We start from the raw sequence: 20692 nt of genomic DNA on the forward strand, positions 1-20692 counted from the left end.
AGACTTTTATGATTTTTAAGCCTTTGACTTCTTCTAGGTTCAAAGGGTTGATTTACATCCTTTTGAGAATTCTCCTCTTGAGAATCAACTTTGGATGTAGAAGCTTGAGAATTGTTCTCATATAACAAATTTTCCTTTAGAGATGTTGAAGCTTGAGAATTGTTGTCACATAACATATTCTCAAAGAATTCAACTTCTCTAGATTCAATCACAATGTTAGACTCTAAGTCTAATAGCCTATAAGCTTTACTATTGTTGGCATAACCAACAAAAGCACACTTTATGGCTCTTGAACCTAACTTTGTTCTATTAGGTTCGGTTTTCTTGCAATACGCAAGACACCCCCACACTTTGAAGTACCCTATGTTGGGTTTTCTTCCTTTCCATAACTCATATGGAGATATCTCATTTTTCTTCATCGGTATTCGATTAAGAATGTGACAAGCGGTTAAAAGCGCTTCACCCCATAAGTTGAAGTTCAACTTAGAAAACACCAACATAGAATTTATCATCTCTAGATAAGTCCTATTTTTCCTTTCGGCAACACCATTGTGTTGTGGTGTATAAGGTGCAGTGCACTCATGAATTATACTATTTTCTTCACAAAATGTATTGAATTCATTAGAGAAGTACTCTCCTCCTCTATCACTTCTTAGCACCTTAATCTTTTTATTTAGTTGACTAAATAATCTCAAAGTCACTTAACCAACTTTTGTGCGTTTTCTAAGAGTCTCTTTGAGATTCTTTTGAAAACATCATTTTGACATCCATTGATTTTCTCATCAAAATCAATTTGAAGATGTCAATTTTAAACACTTAAATCAAAGAAAATAAACCCTCAATGATTTATTTAAACACTTTGATTTCTAATGCTTTGGTTTAACATTATCTCCTCTTTGAGATTAATTTAAAACATATCACCGCTTTTAACAAGAATGAATAAAATTCTCTTCAACCTTATTCATTATTGGTATAAAGATTCAAAATTGCTTCTCCAATTTTGTAATGTTACTTCATTGAGACATTGAATATTTGAGAATTATTGTCACTAAATAATTCTCAAATGTTTTCTCTTTTGACCACACTTTAGACTCCAAGCCTATAGGTCAATATTTCATTCCATAATTTTGGATTCTCTTAATCCATTTTCTTGCAATAGCAAGACTCTTATCAAAACATGTAACCCTTTTAGGTTCATCTTTTCTTATCTCATAAGTTGAGATGGTCAACACTTAAATGAGAAATTTAAATTTCTCAAATAGTTCTCTTTATTTACCAAATAAATGGTAATTCATCACATTGCAATAAAATATGATAAAACATATTTATATTATTATCACCTTAATTATCATATTATATGAAACACCATAATAATCATGATAAATCTCATGTATATATCAATATACTTTTATATATTAACATAATTATGTCTCAAAGAAATTTCACATAATTTTCCAACTTACATCCATCATATTAGCATGCATTTTGAATCTCATAACTATATTGTAAGTATATCACAAATAACATACAATAATTCACATATCTATTGATTCACAAAATCAATATATAGGCATGTCAAAAACAACCTAATTATCATGCTTTATAAATTCTCAAAACATAATTTTCATGTCAAATGTATGTACTACTATCTCACTTATAGCATACACATAAGATTAACAATCACAAGATTATGTAGAGCTTCTCAAAAGTTCACTTCTAAGGATTTAACTTTCACAAATAGATGTGTAACCTATGTTACAATGTATCTCATATTATATTAACATGTTAACATTTACACAATTTATTCATATATCAACATTTGGAAAACATGTTAATACATGAAATAAAATTTCATCACTATTATATAAAATTTACACTTACCATGTCTTACCACCAAGTTCAATTGAGTCCATGAAACCTATTCCACCCTACTAGGTATTGGTTCATGATTTTGATAGTCTCACCTTCCATTGAAACAAACAATGGGGATAAGCTTTTGAATGTTAGGAAAAATAATATTGCCTCAATGGAAATGGTAAGATAATGTTACAACTCTATGCAAAATATTACAATGGACAAGATTGATTAAATAAAGTGTTACAACTCTATAACTGAAAATACAAATAAAATAAAGGAAATGAAGAAGATGATGAAGAAGAAGAGAATAGTAAAATACAACTCAAAACAAAAGTTACAAATAAAATAAAGTGTTTGGACCAAATGAAGAGATTACAACTCTTAAACAAAATATACAAGTAAATAAAACAAGAGAATAAGAAGAAGAACAATAGAATAAAAGGAAGAACATAAACCACAAACAAGCTCTCACTTACACAACCTAAGTGAAGAGGATTGGGGATCACCAACTTGAACAAGGTTTAAAACCTTTGTCCAAAAGCTTATTTCCCCCTAACTTAAGCACTAAGGGATCTCTCTTAGATTTTGGAAATGCTTTATGGAATTATCAAGCCTCAAGGTGTTTCTAGCCAAGTGCTTTAGTGGATAGAAATGGTGTGTCTTAAAAGTGAGTATTAGGCTCCTATTTATAGAGTTTAGAGACACCCTTTGAATTTCAAATTCCACCAACCCCCATGGTTGTTACCAATGATTAAGTGGGTGTTTTATGGAATTAAAATAGAGATTTGGGAGTTACTTGGCTGTTGGAATCGTTCAAAATTGGATAAAAACCGAAAATATATGAAGCTGTCAGCCATTAGGGCCGCGGCGCTTGTTCCAGGCGCCGCGGCCCTCAGTCAATTTCAGCAACACATTTTTTCAGTTTTTTCCAAAACGTTCCAATTTATTCCCACTTGATTTTGTAACTTCCATACACAATATGGGAGTTAAAATCACATCTCTATCAGCCATTTCTCATATGGCTTTAAGAAATTCATCTCAATATTGTGTAACAACAAATCTACACAATAATGGGTGATATTTTAGGAGTTACAAATTTGTGATGAATTTGTAACACCAAATATGTTACATGTTTGGATATTTCACATATATCCAAATAATGTAACTCTCTATTATATGTTACAATATGTGACACTCTATGTCACATTTATTTAATCTAAAACATTATATTATAAAATAATATAATATTACATTATATTATAAAATAATATAACAGAGATTGCTTTGTCTCAAATATATAAGGACAAAGAAACATTGAAGATTGTTTTGAGCCATTATGCGATAAATAATCATTTCCAGTATTGTGTACAAAAGTCATGCAAAAAGGAATATCTAGTTGCTTGCCTTGATAAAAATTGCAAGTGGATGTTACGAGCATCAAGGAATGGAAACACAAATCAGTTCATAATTAGAAAGTTCAGCCACATTCACACTTGTGATTTGGAGATAAGATTAAAAGATCAACGTCAAGCAACCTCGACAATCATTGCAAATATGATCAAACACAAGTTCACAAACATCAAAACAAAGTACACAGCTGCTGATATAGTTAGGGACTTGAAACATGATCATGAAGTGCAAGTCAAATACAGCAAAGCTTGGAGATCTAGAGAAAAAGCTATTGAAAAAGTTAGAGGAAAAGCAGCTGAATCTTATGCAGAATTGCCTAGTTATCTGTATATGTTGCATCACACAAATCCAGGATCCTATATTGAACTAAAATCAGATGAAGATGGCATGATTTTATATGCTTTTGTAGCATTGAATGCTTCAATGAAAGGCTGGCCCCATTGCATTTGAGATTGAAATAGGTTGCATCAGTTGCACAAGGATAAAATTTGCAAATAAGTTTTTATATATATATATAGTTGTTTTAGGTTGCATGAAGTTGTATTGGGCTTGCATTTCAGGTTGCAATGAGTTTCTTGAGTTGCATAAAAATGAAATTAACATATGAGTTTTTTTAAGTTGTCATTGGTTGCATTGAGTTGCATGAGGTTGCATTTGAGGTTGTAGTGAGTTGCATTATTTGCATAAAGATAAAAATTTGCAATTGAGTTGTTCTTAAAGTTGTTTTAGGTTGTAGATGGTGCGAAGGTTGCCATCCACATGAAAGTTCATTAGGAATGCATGGTCTTGCATTTGAGGTTGCAGTGGATTATATTAGATTGCATTGACTTGCATTTGAGGTTGCATTTTGTTGAATTGGCTTGCATTTGAGGTTGCATGAGTTGCAAAAGAATGAAATTAACATATCCGTTTTTTAAAGTTGCATTGGGCTTGCATTTGAGGTTGCTTCAGTTGCATAAGAATGAAATGAGCATATGATTTTTTTTTTTAAAAGTTGTCATTGGTTGCATTGAGTTGCATGAGGTTGCATTTGAGTTTTCAGATTGGGAATATAAGGTTGCACGAGGTTGCATTCGATTGCGTTTGCTTGAATTTGAGGTTGCATGAGTTGCATAAGGATCAAATTAGGACATTAATTTTTTAAAAAGTTGCATTGAGTTTCTTTTCAGATTGTAGTGGGTTGCTTTAAGTTGCATTGGATTTGCATTTTAGGTTGTAGTGTGTTGTGCATTAGTTGCACAAGGATGAAATTTACAAATGAGTTTGTTGAAAGTTTCTTTAGGTTGCATGAAGTTCCATTGGACTTGTATTTGAGCTTGCAGTGAGTTGCCTGAGAATGAAATCGGCATATGAGTTTTTTTAAGTTATCATTGGTTGCATTGAGTTGCACGGGGTTGCATGTGAGTTCTTAGATTGGGAATATTAATTTAAAAATATCAACAAGAATTGTTTTTAATAAAAAGAAACAAATTGATCATTACAACAATAAAGGAAAACATAAAAACACTATCAAGTAACTTAAATTATTCAATACAAAAAACTTAAAATCAAAGCCAATAACTAATAATATTCACTAATAATATACACTACCACTGTCATCTTCATTGCTTTTACAGTATTAACAAAAGTTTGCATAGCCTCCTCCAATGCTATGTTAGGCGAACTATCCAAAATAGACTCATAGGGAATAATTTTTGCAACTTGTGCAGCTTCTTTGGCATCATTTTCAACCTCTGTTGCAAAATCTGCAACCTTTGAAACCTGAGGTGCAAACTCTTTAGATATTTGGAACCTTTGGAACTTGAGGGACAACCTCTGTTAGAACATTTGTAACCTCAGTTGCAAAATCTGCAACCTTTCAAACTTGAGGTGCACGTTTTATTGCAAAATCTGCAACCTTTGGAACCTGAGGTGCATCATAAACATAAAACATAGAAATAAACAAGTTATATATATTTATTCTAAAAAATAGAAAATAACACTAAACATTATCATCTTCATTATGCCCACAACTAGCAAATAAGAGATACCTATTTGAATTAGTACATTTATTTCAATACCGAATTGTGAACTATATGATTATATTATATGGAAAACATGAACATCATAGTTGTGGGTTGTGACCCCATACATGTGCAATGATATGTTTAGCATGAAAACAATTAACCAATGCAAAATAATCATTTTATTAGATTAGATAAGCAAAACCCACATTACATGATTATAATAATACAAAAAGACAATCTTAGTATTAAGCTCACACAAACTCATCAAAAATGAATATAATGCAAAATTCAACAAGCATCTTAAGACCAGCAAAAAAATAGCATTAAAATCTAATGCAGGAGACAAAATGTAAACATTCTTAATCTTTGAATATGTTTCAGTTACCTTCCATTTATTAATACATACAAGACAATAATGACTCAATTAACATTGGAGTTATTGTTTATATATATATAGATGACATGCCAAATTCCAAAGTGTATCATTGAGACTTGGTTATATTGGGAACATATGTTGACCATTTCTTTTCAGTGACAAGATGTTCTCTTCACTTCTGCCTCTTGTTGGACTCACAATTATTATGCATCAATTCAATCTTGCAACACAAACACAACTTCAAGAACAACTCAAAAATCTCATTGTGCCCAAAACAACTCAAACATAAAACAATATTCATTGAGACAATTCAACAAACATTTGGTGCCAATAATATTAAACATACATACTAGGATCAAAACATCTAGTGGCTTGCTCTAACAAGTAAGTCACAACTAGTGACTTACCACTATATTTAGTTTTATACAATTTAAGGTCTCACATACTAATAATTAGGTTTGAAAGTAGTTAGAGAAGATGAAGATGGGAACAGGACCCCTTATTACTAATTTCATGTATATATATATATAAATACCAATAAGCCAATTCTATTTCACCACATTTTCTCACTATCACTCACTACAACACTATGAAATTCTATGGAAGAGAGCTTAATTACCTCTAAAATGCTTTTGGAGAGGCAAAGCTCAACGACGACATTGATGATTGGCAACACAAGCGATGTGGATTGTGGGGTTCTCCAGAGTCGGCGAGTAGTGGGGTGGTTCGTGAATAGAAAAGAAGAGAAAGAGAGGGTTGGACTGTGTTTGGGTTATGGCGGCAAAACAGAGAGAAGATTAAAGAGATTGTAAAAGTGAATTGGGAAAGTTAATTTTAACATAAAAATTAAAAAAATAAAATATAAAAATGGAAAACATAAAAAAGACACCGTAAAAATGGAAAAAAGTTGTAAAACATTGTGTATAGGGAAATTTCCCATTATTATATAGATATTTTTATCTATTATAATAAAAAATGAGAAAAAAAATATTGTTTACTTATATTTATAATTTAATTTAATAGTTGTGGTAATTAAATATCTAATCAAATTTAAATTCAAAATATATATCATTGAAATAAGTCAAATTAAAACTAAATTTAAATTATATATATTGTTAAGATATATTTTTGTAAAAATATTACATTTAAATTAGAAAAACATATATAATTTAAATAAAGATTTATTATATTTATTATTATTGTTGTCATCATCGATCATAAATTAGAGGTGTCATTTGTTTAAGCACGTGAATATGTATAACTTGAAAAATGATTTATTCGATTTAAATTTTTTAAATTAATTTATTTTTATTAATATTTTTTTAATTTATAATGTGTTTCTTGTTTCTAAAATGAATTTTTCGTGCTTCACATCAACCTCCATATCTTCATTAGTATTTTTCAATGATTAAGTAGTTAAGATATTTATGCTAAATAAATTTATAATCAAATTAATATGTATATATATTGATATTTTTAATTATAAGATATTTTAGTTTTGAATTTAAATTAATATTATTTAAATTAATTAATAAAATGAATAAAAAAATTACTATTATTATGTTAATCTATAAAATGAATAAAAAAATTAGATTAAATGAGAAAATAGAAAGAGTGATTTGAAGATATTTTAGAGTGCCACATAATCTTCTTGAAACTCACATTTATATATATACTAGGTAGAAGCAACGTGCAATGCACATTTGCTTAATTTTAGAATGTAATGCACATTTTAGAGTGCAATGCACGTTTGCTTAGTTTTAAAGTTGTAAACATTGTATATAATTTTATTAAGGGTTTATATATTTTTGGACCCTGTGTTTTTTTCGATTATCTGTTTGGATATTGTGTTTTAAAAAATTCATTTTTGGACCCTATATTTTGTAAAATGGTTCAAATAGACCCCTAAACTCAATTTCGATGAAGAAAAAATTGAATATAACAGCACAATTTTTAAGTAGAATGGTTTTATTTTTGTTTTGAATTGTTAGTTTGGTGAATTATTTGTGATTTCAGTTGAGAAAACTTTAACCAAAATCGGGTTTAGGGTTCTATTTGAATAATTTTACAAAACATAGGGTCCAAAAAATAATTTGTCAAAACACAGGGTCCAAACAGCCAATGAGAAAAAACACAAAGTCTAAAAAAGTATAAACTATTTTATTAAAAACTAGTTCAGTATTTTTTTAATATATATATATACTAGAATTAATTATAATTTTATAGTATATATAAATATTTATATCAATAATCTCTACATATATGACATCTATACATAACATTAGTATAGATATATATTTACATGACATATATATATAAATTATAATAATACTTAAAAATAAATTAATAATAGAAATAAAATAAGAATATAAAAGTTATAATATAGACATTAGTATATATGTATCAACTATTTTTAGTTTTTAATGCATATTGCAATGCCCTTTGGTGAATTTGATGAAGAAAAATAGCTTCAATCACTATAATATTATAAGATAAAAAAATGATATGTATGCTTTTATTATTTTTAAATAAATATAACTTAATTATTTAATTTATCATAAAATATCTTTAAAATATCATATTTTAATTAATTAATTAATTTTTGTTTAAGTTTATGTTTGTTTTAATTTTTGAATTTGACAATAACAAAAAGAGATTAGATATTATATATTTAATATTTAATATAATATTAATATTATATGTGGATTTTAAATTTAGGTTTGTTACTAATTATTAGTATATTATATTATATTATATGTTTAATATGATATTATTCTCGTATAAGTTTAATTAAATTTTATTTAAGTTATTAAATATATAATTTTATTATTTTTAAATAATTATTATTGTAAAATATTTTAATTTTTTTAATTATTTATTTATTTAATTTTATCTAATTTTAAGTTATATTTATAATTTACCGTTAAATATAAAAATATTCTGTTAAATATAAATATATTCTATTAAAATTAATAGAAAAAAATAAAAAACTATTAAAATAAAAAAATTTCGTTACGTAGATATTTTTATATTGAAAAAATATAAATACTCCATCTTTTTATATATATCATAAAAAGAGGTGAAATTGGAATCTTCCTTCCCTCAATTTAAAAAATAAATAAAAACAATCGGTAAACTTTTTTTTTAATGTGAAACGCCGTGAAGCTTTTGACATCAAGGGACCAATTTTAATTACGCAAACGGCGACGTTTTGCGTAATTACGATTCAAAGAGACAAATAATTGTTTGTCAAAAACAAAAAAAAGCCAAATATTTTACATGTGTGGCGAGTCGGTGATGATTGTGGCAGACAAATCTCCAAAGCGAACAAGTCGTAGCACAGCGTTTAATACCAAAATCTAATATTAATTGACCAACAGGTATCATATTTGTTATAATATATATTAGTTTGAAAATTACTAATACTCTCATAAATGAATGTAGCATACCTCTATTTAAACCTCTATTTATCATTTGCAATTCATATAATACAATATTAACCATTATTTCTTAAAATTTCGGTTCAGGGGAATCGAGTCCAATCAGTATTTTATGGAACAGATATTGATTCTAGGGAGGACACTTTAAAATTGTTTCACTCTTATTATATCAGTGACGCACTTGTCAAAAATGCCAACCCAAGGTACAAGATTGAATCATATGAATATGATTGGACCCTCAACTCAAGAATACTAATAGAAGATGTAGAAAAACAAGACAATCAAATAGAGGCGCCAAAATATAACATCGTTCCATTTACACACTTGCACTCTTACAAAGACTCAGCTAATCGAATAGGTATTTCAAATTTAATTCTTATACAAATTGATTATCATCAAAATAACCATTTTCTTATTTCAATATGTAGATTTCTTAGCTGTTGCAATCCAGATTAAATCAACAAAAGAGATAACCACAAAATTTCAACAACAAACAATCAAAGAGATATATCTTATCGATGAAAGGTAAAAAAAAAACATACTTTCAATTACATTTAGTATTGATATTACTTTACAAAATGTACACTAACATTTTTTATTCAATCTAATTTGTCAGTTTCAACCCAATAAAATTGATTATGTGGAGTAGGTTTGTCCAAGACGAAGGCAAAACAATAACAAAAATTATTGAAAAATACCCAATAATATTGGGAACACAAATAGTTGTTCGAACATATAAAGGTACTTACAAATACATAACTTATATATTCTTATATCTTTGATATACTTTCATTAATATAAATCTCAAATTGAATAGAGGATTGTCCTTATCATCACGTTCATCAAGTACCTTTACAATCAATCCTCAAATTCCAGAGGCAACTGCATTGAAGCAATGGTAATACCCCCATATTAAAATACACATATTGCTCAAATTACTTTATATTTAGTTATATTATTTTCATACAATCTTCCTATATTTATTAACTTTTATTACTATTCCTTTTTTATTCTAAAGGGCGAATAATAATACACTGAAAATCAAAAGTATCATTGAAACGTCGTTGACACATCTATCTACTACTATATCATCTATTGGACTTCAAAAAACCGTCAAAATTTGTAATATTCCCCGTGCAATGAAGGCTTTGCAATCTATGGAGGTAAATATTACTTTTTTATTTCAATTTAATAACAAAGTACAATTATTAACTTTCTAAAGAAATATTCTTATTTGATGTAGAAAAAATACTTTTGGATGGAAGCAAAGATAAATATAATTGATTCTGCCCAAATGTACTATTACATGTCGTGTGCGACATTTCATAGAAAAATACGACATAAGTATGACGAAATAATTGTTTGTGAAAATCCAAACTGCAAACAGCGAGGCACCCCTACACCACAGTGAGTACATTTTATTTAAATTTCTAAATAAATTATAAATTTTAAAAAACTAATATTCACATTAAAACTAATATATTTAAATAAATTTTAAGTGCTAGGGCATATGTGCAACTAGAAGATGATACTGGAAAGCTCGATACTGTTATGTTCGGAGAAGTAGTAGAAAAGACATTTGGTAGTTCTGCAGTCCAGTTGATGGAAAATTCTATACAGGTAAGAATAAATATTACTACATTTCAAAATAATACATATGAAAAATACCATAATTTATATAAATTAACTCTAAGTTGTTCTTGTGGGAAATTCCTCAACACATTGAAATTGTTGCAAATAAATTAGCAACAAAAAAATGGACAATCAAATTGTCCGGAGATGAAGAAAAAATGAATAATGTGAAATACAAACATTTCATTATTCTCTCAATTAAAGCCAAACAAGATAACAATAAGGATGAATTATCATCCTAAACTACAAAGACAAATTAATCTCTTTCTTCATTTTTTTAATTATTTATTTATTAAGACAAAATCACATTCTTTATTAAACTAAATACAATTTTATTTTTATTTTTTTATTTACAATGTTATTATTTGAATTCCAACAATATTTTTAGTAATATATTTATATCATACATTATATTAAATATTGTCTTTTAAAATATATGACACTGATTATAGGAAATTTATTCATTTAGAACCCGTATTTTTACAAAATATCATTTTGGTACTCTTTTTTTTTCAATAATCAATCATATGGTACTATTTATTTCAAAATCATAGATATTTAGTATCTAAACTCAAATTTCATAAATACAATTTTTATCAATATGACCAAACTGTCATCAATTATATGTAATTAAGTAATTAAATTTATATTTGGAACTCATATAATTGAGAGAAATTTTATTAAATTGGTAAAATTATATTAATAAAATATATAGTACCAAATGACCATTAATGTAAATATATGGTAGCAAAACGATATTTTACAAAAATATATTATACCAAATGCTTACCTACTCTTGATTAAATAATAAAATTTAATACAAAAGTTATAAAATAAAATTAAATTCACACATTTTCTTAATACAACTAAGCAAACGTGCATAATATATCATAAAAAGGGGTGAAATTGGAATCTTCCTTCCCTCAATTTAAAAAATAAATAAAAACAATCGGTAAACTTTTTTTTTTAATGTGAAACGCCGTGAAGCTTTTGACATCAAGGGAGCAATTTTAATTACGCAAACGGCGACGTTTTGTCGTAATTACGATTCAAAGAGACAAATAATTGTTTGTCAAAAACAAAAAAAAGCCAAATATTTTACATGTGTGGCGAGTCGGTGATGTGACACGCACAGAGCTGACTCAGTGGCTGATATTGTTAATAAGAGGCGTCATTCCAGATAGTTTAAATCGAACAGAGAGAGGAGCCGAGTTAAGGGTGAAAATGGAGGGTGAGCCAACTCGGGTTATGCTGGCAGTCAACGAGTCAACGATCAAGGGCTATCCTCATGCTTCGATAAGCAGCAAAGGTGCTTTTGAGTGGACTGTTGATAAGATCGTCCGCTCCAACTTTTCTGGTTTCAAGCTTCTCTTTCTTCATGTCCAAGTTCCCGATGAAGACGGTTCTATTCTCTCTCTCTCTCTCTCTGTATATATATATATATATGTATATTTCCTTATTGTACTAGTTTGTTCTTTATTGTTTGTTTTGGGCGTCTGTTGGGTTGACGAGAAATAGAAGTAAAGGGAAAATCGGTGGAGAATTCGGATCACAAAATGAAACCTGAAAGATTTAAATAAATTTTGATAATGATTAGGGTTAGAGATTATGTTTGGTTCGGATTTAGAGTCCCTTTTTGGTTACTGAAGTTAACGGAAGCCGAAATGAAGGCTTGCCCTCGTTTTACTAGAGTGGAGCAACTGAGACATTGGGATTATTTGTACCTATCACTAGTGAGAAATAATTTAGGGTTTGGAAGGTTGATTACTTCAATTCATTAGTCTGTAGATGAGATCGGTAGAGCAAGTTAGTTTATGGTAAAATATACATGGAGAATTGGTGAACTACTAGCTATTGACATTGCAATGCCATTTCCTTTGAGGTGTGTAGTATGAAGCTTTCTGAATCTTTAATGATAATGTCTGAGCGGGTCACACGTTTAAGCCATAGTGTTTTTCTTTCTGTTATAAAGAACACAGTAATGATATGATCCATGTCTCTGGCATGATTGATTTTCATTTATGTTTAAATAATCACATTAGTAGGTGTATGGTCTTCCTTTCTTCCTCAAAATGACAAATTCGGCCTGATACAGTAGCAATAATATGGTCTCTGAATGAATACACTTGAATCCATGTTCTTGTGATATAGCTCTAGTTGATTGATATGTTATGGTGTAATAAGAAGGAGATTATGCTTTTGACCATATTCGAGATTTTTTCTTCTACAGGTTTTGAGGACATGGATAGTATCTATGCATCACCTGAAGACTTTAAGAACTTGAATAATAGAAACAAGGCAAAAGGGCTTCATCTACTGGAGTATTTTGTCGATAAATGCCATGAAATTGGGGTACGCTACACTCTTTAACATATATATACAAACATATTCGTATTTGTTATGATTTTCTACTCCAAGACACTTATACCTGCATTCAATAACTAATGCAGCAACACAATTCTAAATATAAATGGAAAGAACAGCAAATGACAGAAACAGAACAAAGAACACAAAAGATTTATACTAGTCCGGCCTAAAAGCCTACATCCAGTTTGAGCATCATCTCGAGCACTTCACTAATGAATCATAAATGAAATACACTCTTACAGCCAAAGATCACTCTCAAATGCTCACAAATACAACAGTTGACTCTAAAAGTATTTTGACCATCCAAACCCAAGTCCTTTGATACACCCTCACTTAGCATATTGATCTTCTTTCCTGTAGTGTATTCTCGTAGTTAGTTTGGATATGTCCCACTAAATTAAAATGACTTGCTACATAGGTGTCACATATCATTGCTCTTACTAAAAATAGCAAGCTCTATACAAACCAACTTAACTACTTTCCAAGAAAGAAAAGTTCTTAAACTTGGCCGATTAGAAGTCTTGATCATTTAGAATTGCTGATGTGATCTGGTTTGGAGAATTAATCCCACTATTTTAAACTTGTAAACTTGGGATACACTGTTGCACTCTTCAAATAATATATTTATATATACAAACATATGCATGTTCACGTATGCATAGTTTTAACTTGTAGCGTCAAAGATATGTTAAAAAAATATGTAATATTATATATTAGATTAGATTGACGAGTAACACTATGAAAACACATTTTTTGCACCAAAAGTTTACACCAATTTGCTGTTGTGTACGATTACCCTTTGAGATAATAAGTGACCTGAATTTTGTGCCCTAAAATTACTTTTGATCGATTTCTTCTTTAATTTTGTTGATTCTGATTTGCATCAAGATTGCTTGCGAAGCATGGGTTAGGAGGGGTGATGCCAAAGAAGTGATCTGCCATGAGGTGAAACGAACACAGCCGGATCTTCTGGTTGTTGGCAGCCGTGGTCTTGGTCCTTTCCAGAGGTAATGATCTCTGCCTTTAGTGTTCAGTTACCCTTTTTCTTTTCAAGATTACCATAAAAATAGTAGTACCTCTGTTAACATTTTCCTCAAGTAAAGCCGCATTTGGATATGCTTTGTAGGGTTTTTGTTGGAACTGTGAGCGAATTTTGCGTAAAGCATGCTGAGTGCCCAGTTATCACTATCAAGCGCAAGGCATGTGAAACTCCTCAGGATCCGGTCGATGATTGATTGCTTGGCCAAACTTTGTTCCCAAATATGTTAATAGACAATGAAAAACCTTTTAAGAATGATCGTTTAAACATTGCATTCTGTAAACATTGAATGAGTACTGTGTGAATTTGTTGAGGACAATGACTGTCCATTGATATTGTCTTCCTCATAGCTGTGAGATTCTTCCTGAACTTCTGTTTTATTCGTTGATTTTTGTGTAAATTTGTTATATGGGATTCTTTCTTTGATAAACGACTTCAAAATTTGTTGAAGTTCTTTTCTACTATCATGTGACATGTGTTACTCTACTCCTCTTTCAATGCTAAACCACTCAATCTATACTCTGTCCATTGTATATGTTAGTTCGATGATTTAATCTGAAACCTGGCTAAGTTAAGGTTAAGAGTCAACTAATTACTTAAAATGCAATGTGGATTATATAATAAAAAATTGAAACTGATTCAAGTCTCTCGAGATCTTTTCTTTTTCCCCATCCCTTTTAAACAATTGAGAGAGAAAACAAAGTTTCAGTAGGTCAAATTTGTAATAGCAAAGCAATTCAGCTGCAAAGCCAAATTTACTCCAGCAATTCCAACTCCAAATCCCAATATCAAAATTGCATTTTTTTTTTTAATACAAACCAACTACATTTTACTGGTCATAACTCATAGTAGCAAAAGTTCAAAATTTTGACACAAAATGAACCAAAATATTAAAATTCCCAAATTACATTGCTGCAGTTTAAAGGGACAATCGCATATTACTGTACCAAAAAAAATTATATAAAAAAGGAAAAAAAAAACTAACAACAACAAGAACAACATCAACGGAGTTTACATCTAATAACCATTTTTGCTCCCTCCCAAAAGAGAAAAAGAAAAAGAAAAAAATCGAAGCTAATTTAACTCATTTACCATTCCCAAATGGAGATTAAACAATAGAAACCTTAGCTCCAGCCTCCTCAAGCAGCTTCTTGGCTTCTTCGGCCTCATCCTTTGAAGCTCCTTCCTTGAACTTCTTCGGCAAACCCTCAATCAGCTCCTTAGCCTCTTTGAGCGCCAAGCTCGTCAATGCTCTCACGGCTTTAATCACCGAAATCCTAGCATTGCTAGGTACGTCTTCAATCACCACATCAAACTCTGTCTTCTCCTCGGGCGCGGCAGCGGCGGCATCTCCACCTCCGGGAGCGACAGCTACACCAACAGCCGGAGCAAGAGCAGCGGGGCTGACGCCGAGCTTGTCCTGGAGAAAGTCGACGAGGATTCTGGCCTCCGCGAGTGTGAGGCTGGAGATCTCATCCCCGAGCTTCTCAATTTTCTCCGGGGCCGCAACGCAGGCGACGGGGCGGAGTTGAGTGGCGCGGTGTGTGGTGGTGGTGAGGGTAGGGTTTTGGGGGTTGAACGGGAATTTAAGGGCGGCGGGCTTGGAGGAGGTGTGCGTAGGAGAAGAGAAGGCACTTGGCGTAGAATAAGATGGAGAGCGGAGTGTAAGAGCTGAGAGAGTGGTGGCCATTTCTCTGAGCTTGTTTGCTACAAGAAGAAGAAAAAGAACGAAGAAGAAGATAGGATAAGGGGATAGAGGAATTAGGAGGGTGCAGTGGCAAGTGTAGAAAATGGTATATAGCTACTGACTTTTGTGTTTGTTGACGGAACTACCCCTCATTACTTGCTAAAAATATAGATCTTAGTGGAAGGTCAAGAAAGGTATTTACAATTTTACATCACCAATATCCTGCAAATTGATTTACTGGGCCTGATCTTTTAATGGGCCTCTGATCGACATATTTGGCTCATCTTTAAACCCATTAACAGAAAAAGATATTATATGATTAAAAAGGGGCATTCCGATAATCGAACTCGGACCTCTCGCACCCAAAGCGATAATCATACCCCTAGACTGGTGGAGGGTCATGAAAGTTATTTAAAATTTGGGAATTTTTAAAAAATATGGCTTTTTAGCTGTTAATGTGCAAAAATATGGGAGTTAAATTTTAATTAACCAAATCTTAGTTTAAGGGAAAACTAATCCCATATTGGAAATCAAAATTAAACAAAAAAAAAAAATCAGCAAAAGGAGGGGTACTATGGTAATTAACATAGCCAAAACTTCTTCAACCAAGCCACATCTTCTCTTTCAGCTTGCCCTAGTTGCCACCTCCTTGTTCTCCACTCGCCTGCCTCACCATCTCTACCATCATCTCCGGCCACCCACCCTCATCACCTGCCAAGAACACCTCAGCCGCACCTCCGTGAAACCCAGCCACCCTCACCACCTTAGGTGCACACCTCCGTGAAACCTAGCCAAGAACACCCCAACCGCACCATCGACGAACACAACCTCAATCCGCGCATCTCTATGCGATTCCATTCGTGAGCCCCAAAATCCAAAACGACGGGGATAGGCTGAGGAGAGAGATGCGCTGGTGGTGGTTGGAGGCGAGGAAGAAGGGTGGCGCCTGGGCTGAGTGCAATTCGTGGTGCTCGGAGCTGCGCAAAACGACAGGGATGGCTGGGTTTGCGACGGGGTTTTGAGTGCAGGGGATGGGGGTTTCTGGTGGTGGTCGGAGGCGAGGGAGAAGGTTGGTTCGTTGTCAGATTTGTTTTTTTTTTCTTTTCTATCTTTGGATAAGTGATAACTGGTTACCTTCACGTTCTTTGTGTGTATATTTAAGGAGGTAACTAGTTACCTTTATATTATGATGTGTGTATATATTTGTGGGTTCTTTATGGTAACTGGTTACCTAGGTTACTAAATCATACTTACATGATAATTTTTCATCATCCGGCTTGAGCACGAATCAAACGAACCAAATATATCTTCCTTTTTTTTCTTTCACATGTGATGTTTATTTTCATTTCTAATATGAGTGACTCGTCACCCCTCTTATAGTATCTGGTTACACCTCTTATGGTAGTAAGTTACTAACTGTAACTGATTACCCATCCTGATACATGTTATTTAACTTCTAAGACTATTTTTTACATAACTTTGAAAAATTAAACAAGTAACTGGTTACCCCTCTAGATAAATGTTATTTAACCTAGCTGTAGGATTTTTTTTACATAACTTCGAAAAATCAATTAAGTAACTGGTTACCTTACCCAGGTTTTAAAAAAAATGTTTATAATAAATAAAAATAATAATAAACACAATTCATATTATAAAAAAAAATTAATAAAAAATTTGCAAAACAACCATGAAAAAATTTAATATAAAATTAGTTATATAAAAAAATCAAATAAACTAAAATAAATAACCAAATTACAAACATATCCTTTCAAATTAATAAAACTTGATTAAGAGTAAAACTATAGCATAATCAAACTTTTATACAAAAATATGAGAAACTAAACCCATAAAAAAAATAAAACCACAGATTAACTTTTCTTAACAAAAAAAAAGGTGAAAATTACACCTAGTACCCAATTTAAGTTAACCTCTTTAATTTTTACCCACTTTTTAAAACTCTTAGATTAATACCCAAACTGTTGACCGCGTTTTTAGCCAACGACGTGAGAACGTCAAATACGACAAGCCTTCAAGAGAAATCAAAACGACAACAGACGGTATAAACAAGAAAAGTAAAGAACACAGGAGATTTTTATAGTGGTTCAGCCCCGATTGTCGGTAATAGCCTAATCCACTTAGAGTTGTGATTTATAAATCTATACTCAAGATCAGATGGACTATGCCAACTGAGTTTCTTCAGTATAAACTGTGAAAATACAAGAATTCTCTCTAATTTCAGCACTTTCTCTCTCTAGAATAGACAGACCCAATTTTATCTCTCTAGAAAGAATCATCAGAAGGAACCCCTTTCTCATCCCATCAGCTCTCTATTTATAGAGATGAGATCCTCAACTGATATCCCCTTATAATAGGGATATTTTATTATATTTATTACATTTATATTACAAATAAACATTCAAAATTCAAAATGTAACAAATTCCCCATTTGTGGGAAGAATGAGAGATTCTCGCGCATGTTGTTGAAGTTGTGTCTGACTTAGTCTCCTCTAGCTAGTTGGTCCACCTCCTACTCACTACCCATGCAAGTGCTGGTTAAACATGCATGGTGGTAGGATATGCATGGTGGTAGGACATGCTTTGGGTGGGTTGAACGTGCATGGTTCTCCTCGAACATGTACTCTCCTCTAGCATGCCATGTTCCTCCTTGAACCAATCTCCTTGGCTTCTCCTCGGACCAAGGTGGTCCGAGGCAACCTCCTTGGCACCTCACATTGAACAATATTGAGGGAACCTCACCTTGGACAACATTGAGGGAACCTCACCTTGGACAACATTGAGGCAACCTCACCTTGGACAACATTGAGGCAACCTTCTTTAGCATTTCCCAAACATGTCCGATCGAACATTGTATAGACTTTCCTTATGAAAGTCTAAGTCTCCATTCTCTTGCATGAGACTCCTCCTCCTTAGCTATTTACCTTGGACACGTTCGAGCAACACTTAGAAAACCTTGGGAGGCTTGCCTCCTACACACCCTTGGGGTCTCCTAGGACCACACCCTCCTTGGGGTCTCCTAGGACCACATTCTTTTTGGAGTCTCCTAGGACCACTCCCCTTAGCTCTCCTAGGAGGCACTTTCCTAGATGCATTCTCCTTAGCCTCCTAGGATGCATTCTCCAATTTTTGGGTATAACACAAACTATTAATGACTCTTTCCATTATACAGTGGTCTAGTGGAACTGACAGTGGAATATTATTTAAAGAGGGAAGTAAATGACACGATAGAGGCAAAAATTGAGATTTTTACATTGATAATTTTTACCTAGGTTACTAAATCATACTTACATGATAATTTTTCATCATCCGACTTGAGCACGAATCAAACGAACCAAATATATCTTCCTTTTTTTTCTTTCACATGTGATGTTTATTTTCATTTCTAATATGAGTGACTCGTCACCCCTCTTATAGTATCTGGTTACCCCTCTTATGGTAGTAAGTTACTAACTGTAACTGATTACCCATCCTGATACATGTTATTTAACTTCTAAGACTATTTTTTACATAACTTTGAAAAATTAAACAAGTAACTGGTTACCCTTCTAAATAAATGTTATTTAACCTAGCTGTAGGATTTTTTTTACATAACTTTGAAAAATCAATTAAGTAACTGGTTACCTTACCCAGGTTTTAAAAAAAATGTTTATAATAAATAAAAATAATAATAAACACAATTCATATTATAAAAAAAAATTAATAAAAAATTTGCAAAACAACCATGAAAAAATTTAATATAAAATTAGTTATATAAAAAAATCAAATAAACTAAAATAAATAACCAAATTACAAACATATCCTTTCAAATTAATAAAACTTGATTAAGAGTAAAACTATAGCATAATCAAACTTTTATACAAAAATATGAGAAACTAAACCCATAAAAAAAAATAAAAAATAAAAACCACAGATTAACTTTTCTTAACAAAAAAAAAAGGTGAAAATTACACCTAGTACCCAATTTAAGTTAACCTCTTTAATTTTTACCCACTTTTTAAAACTCTTAGATTAATACCCAAACTATTAATGACTCTTTCCATTATACAGTGGTCTAGTGGAACTGACAGTGGAATATTATTTAAAGAGGGAAGTAAATGACACGATAGAGGCAAAAATTGAGATTTTTACATTGAACTTCTAGTAGTGTTTTAAGGGTAATATGAGAAATGTGCTTAAAAAAGTGGGTAATATTCAACTAAAATATTATTAGTAGCTATTTTTAGTTAACTAATTCTAAAACGGGGCATTTTTCAAGTTATAAAAAAAAAAAAGCCATATTTTTGCACCATCAATTAAAAATCTCATACTTGTTATTTTCACTTACAATTTTACATCACCAATATCCTTCGACATATTTGGTTCATCGAAAAACACATTAACAGAAAATAATATGAATAAAAAGGGGCATTCCGAGAATCGAACTCGGGACCTCTCGCACCCAAAGCGAGAATCATACCACTAGACCAAATGCCCTGTCTATTTTCATAACATACATTGTATTTCATAACATATATTGTATTAGAAATGGTATATAGCTACTGACTTTTGTGTTTGTTGACGGAACTACCCCTCATCACTTGCTAAAAATATAGATCTTGGTGGAGGGTCAAGAAAGGTATTTACAATTTTACATCACCAATATCCTGCAAATTGATTTATTGGGCCTGATCTTTTAATGGGCCTCTGATCGACATATTTGGCTCATCTTAAAACCCATGAACAGAAAAAGATATAATACTATTAAAAAGGGGCATTCCGAGAATCGAACTCGGGACCTCTCGCACCCAAAGCGAGAATCATACCACTAGACCAAATGCCCTCTTTGTTTTCATAATATACATTGTATTTCATCTATTTTTC

The 20692-nt window shown here is 31.3% G+C and overlaps 3 protein-coding genes and 2 non-coding genes across 5 annotated transcripts; 2 read left to right on the forward strand and 3 right to left on the reverse strand.

Annotated features, from left to right (window-relative positions):
• Positions 1-9279: 9279 nt before the first annotated feature.
• Positions 9280-10883, forward strand: LOC133814483 (replication protein A 70 kDa DNA-binding subunit D-like). Its single transcript, XM_062247438.1, has 7 exons — positions 9280-9292; positions 9518-9614; positions 9907-9987; positions 10108-10252; positions 10333-10496; positions 10589-10709; positions 10836-10883. Exons 1-7 carry the CDS (start codon positions 9280-9282, stop codon positions 10881-10883), a joined length of 669 nt encoding a protein of 222 aa, XP_062103422.1.
• A 1011-nt stretch (positions 10884-11894) lies between these two features.
• On the forward strand, positions 11895-14594 carry LOC133818164 (universal stress protein A-like protein). Its single transcript, XM_062250883.1, has 4 exons — positions 11895-12123; positions 12952-13073; positions 13977-14095; positions 14215-14594. Exons 1-4 carry the CDS (start codon positions 11946-11948, stop codon positions 14321-14323), a joined length of 528 nt encoding a protein of 175 aa, XP_062106867.1. The 5' UTR covers positions 11895-11945; the 3' UTR covers positions 14324-14594.
• A 413-nt stretch (positions 14595-15007) lies between these two features.
• On the reverse strand, positions 15008-15903 carry LOC133818162 (large ribosomal subunit protein bL12cx-like). The gene has a single exon (XM_062250882.1). The coding sequence runs from the start codon at positions 15815-15817 to the stop codon at positions 15236-15238; it is 582 nt and encodes a 193-aa protein (XP_062106866.1). The 5' UTR covers positions 15818-15903; the 3' UTR covers positions 15008-15235.
• Positions 15904-20233: 4330 nt separating this feature from the next.
• On the reverse strand, positions 20234-20305 carry TRNAP-UGG (transfer RNA proline (anticodon UGG)). The gene has a single exon. It is a non-coding gene; the product is annotated as a tRNA-Pro (tRNA).
• A 274-nt stretch (positions 20306-20579) lies between these two features.
• On the reverse strand, positions 20580-20651 carry TRNAP-UGG (transfer RNA proline (anticodon UGG)). Its single transcript has one exon. It is a non-coding gene; the product is annotated as a tRNA-Pro (tRNA).
• Positions 20652-20692: the final 41 nt, after the last annotated feature.

This window comes from Humulus lupulus, chromosome 2 (assembly GCF_963169125.1).
Source record: "Humulus lupulus chromosome 2, drHumLupu1.1, whole genome shotgun sequence".
Classification (NCBI taxonomy): Eukaryota; Viridiplantae; Streptophyta; class Magnoliopsida; order Rosales; family Cannabaceae; genus Humulus; species Humulus lupulus.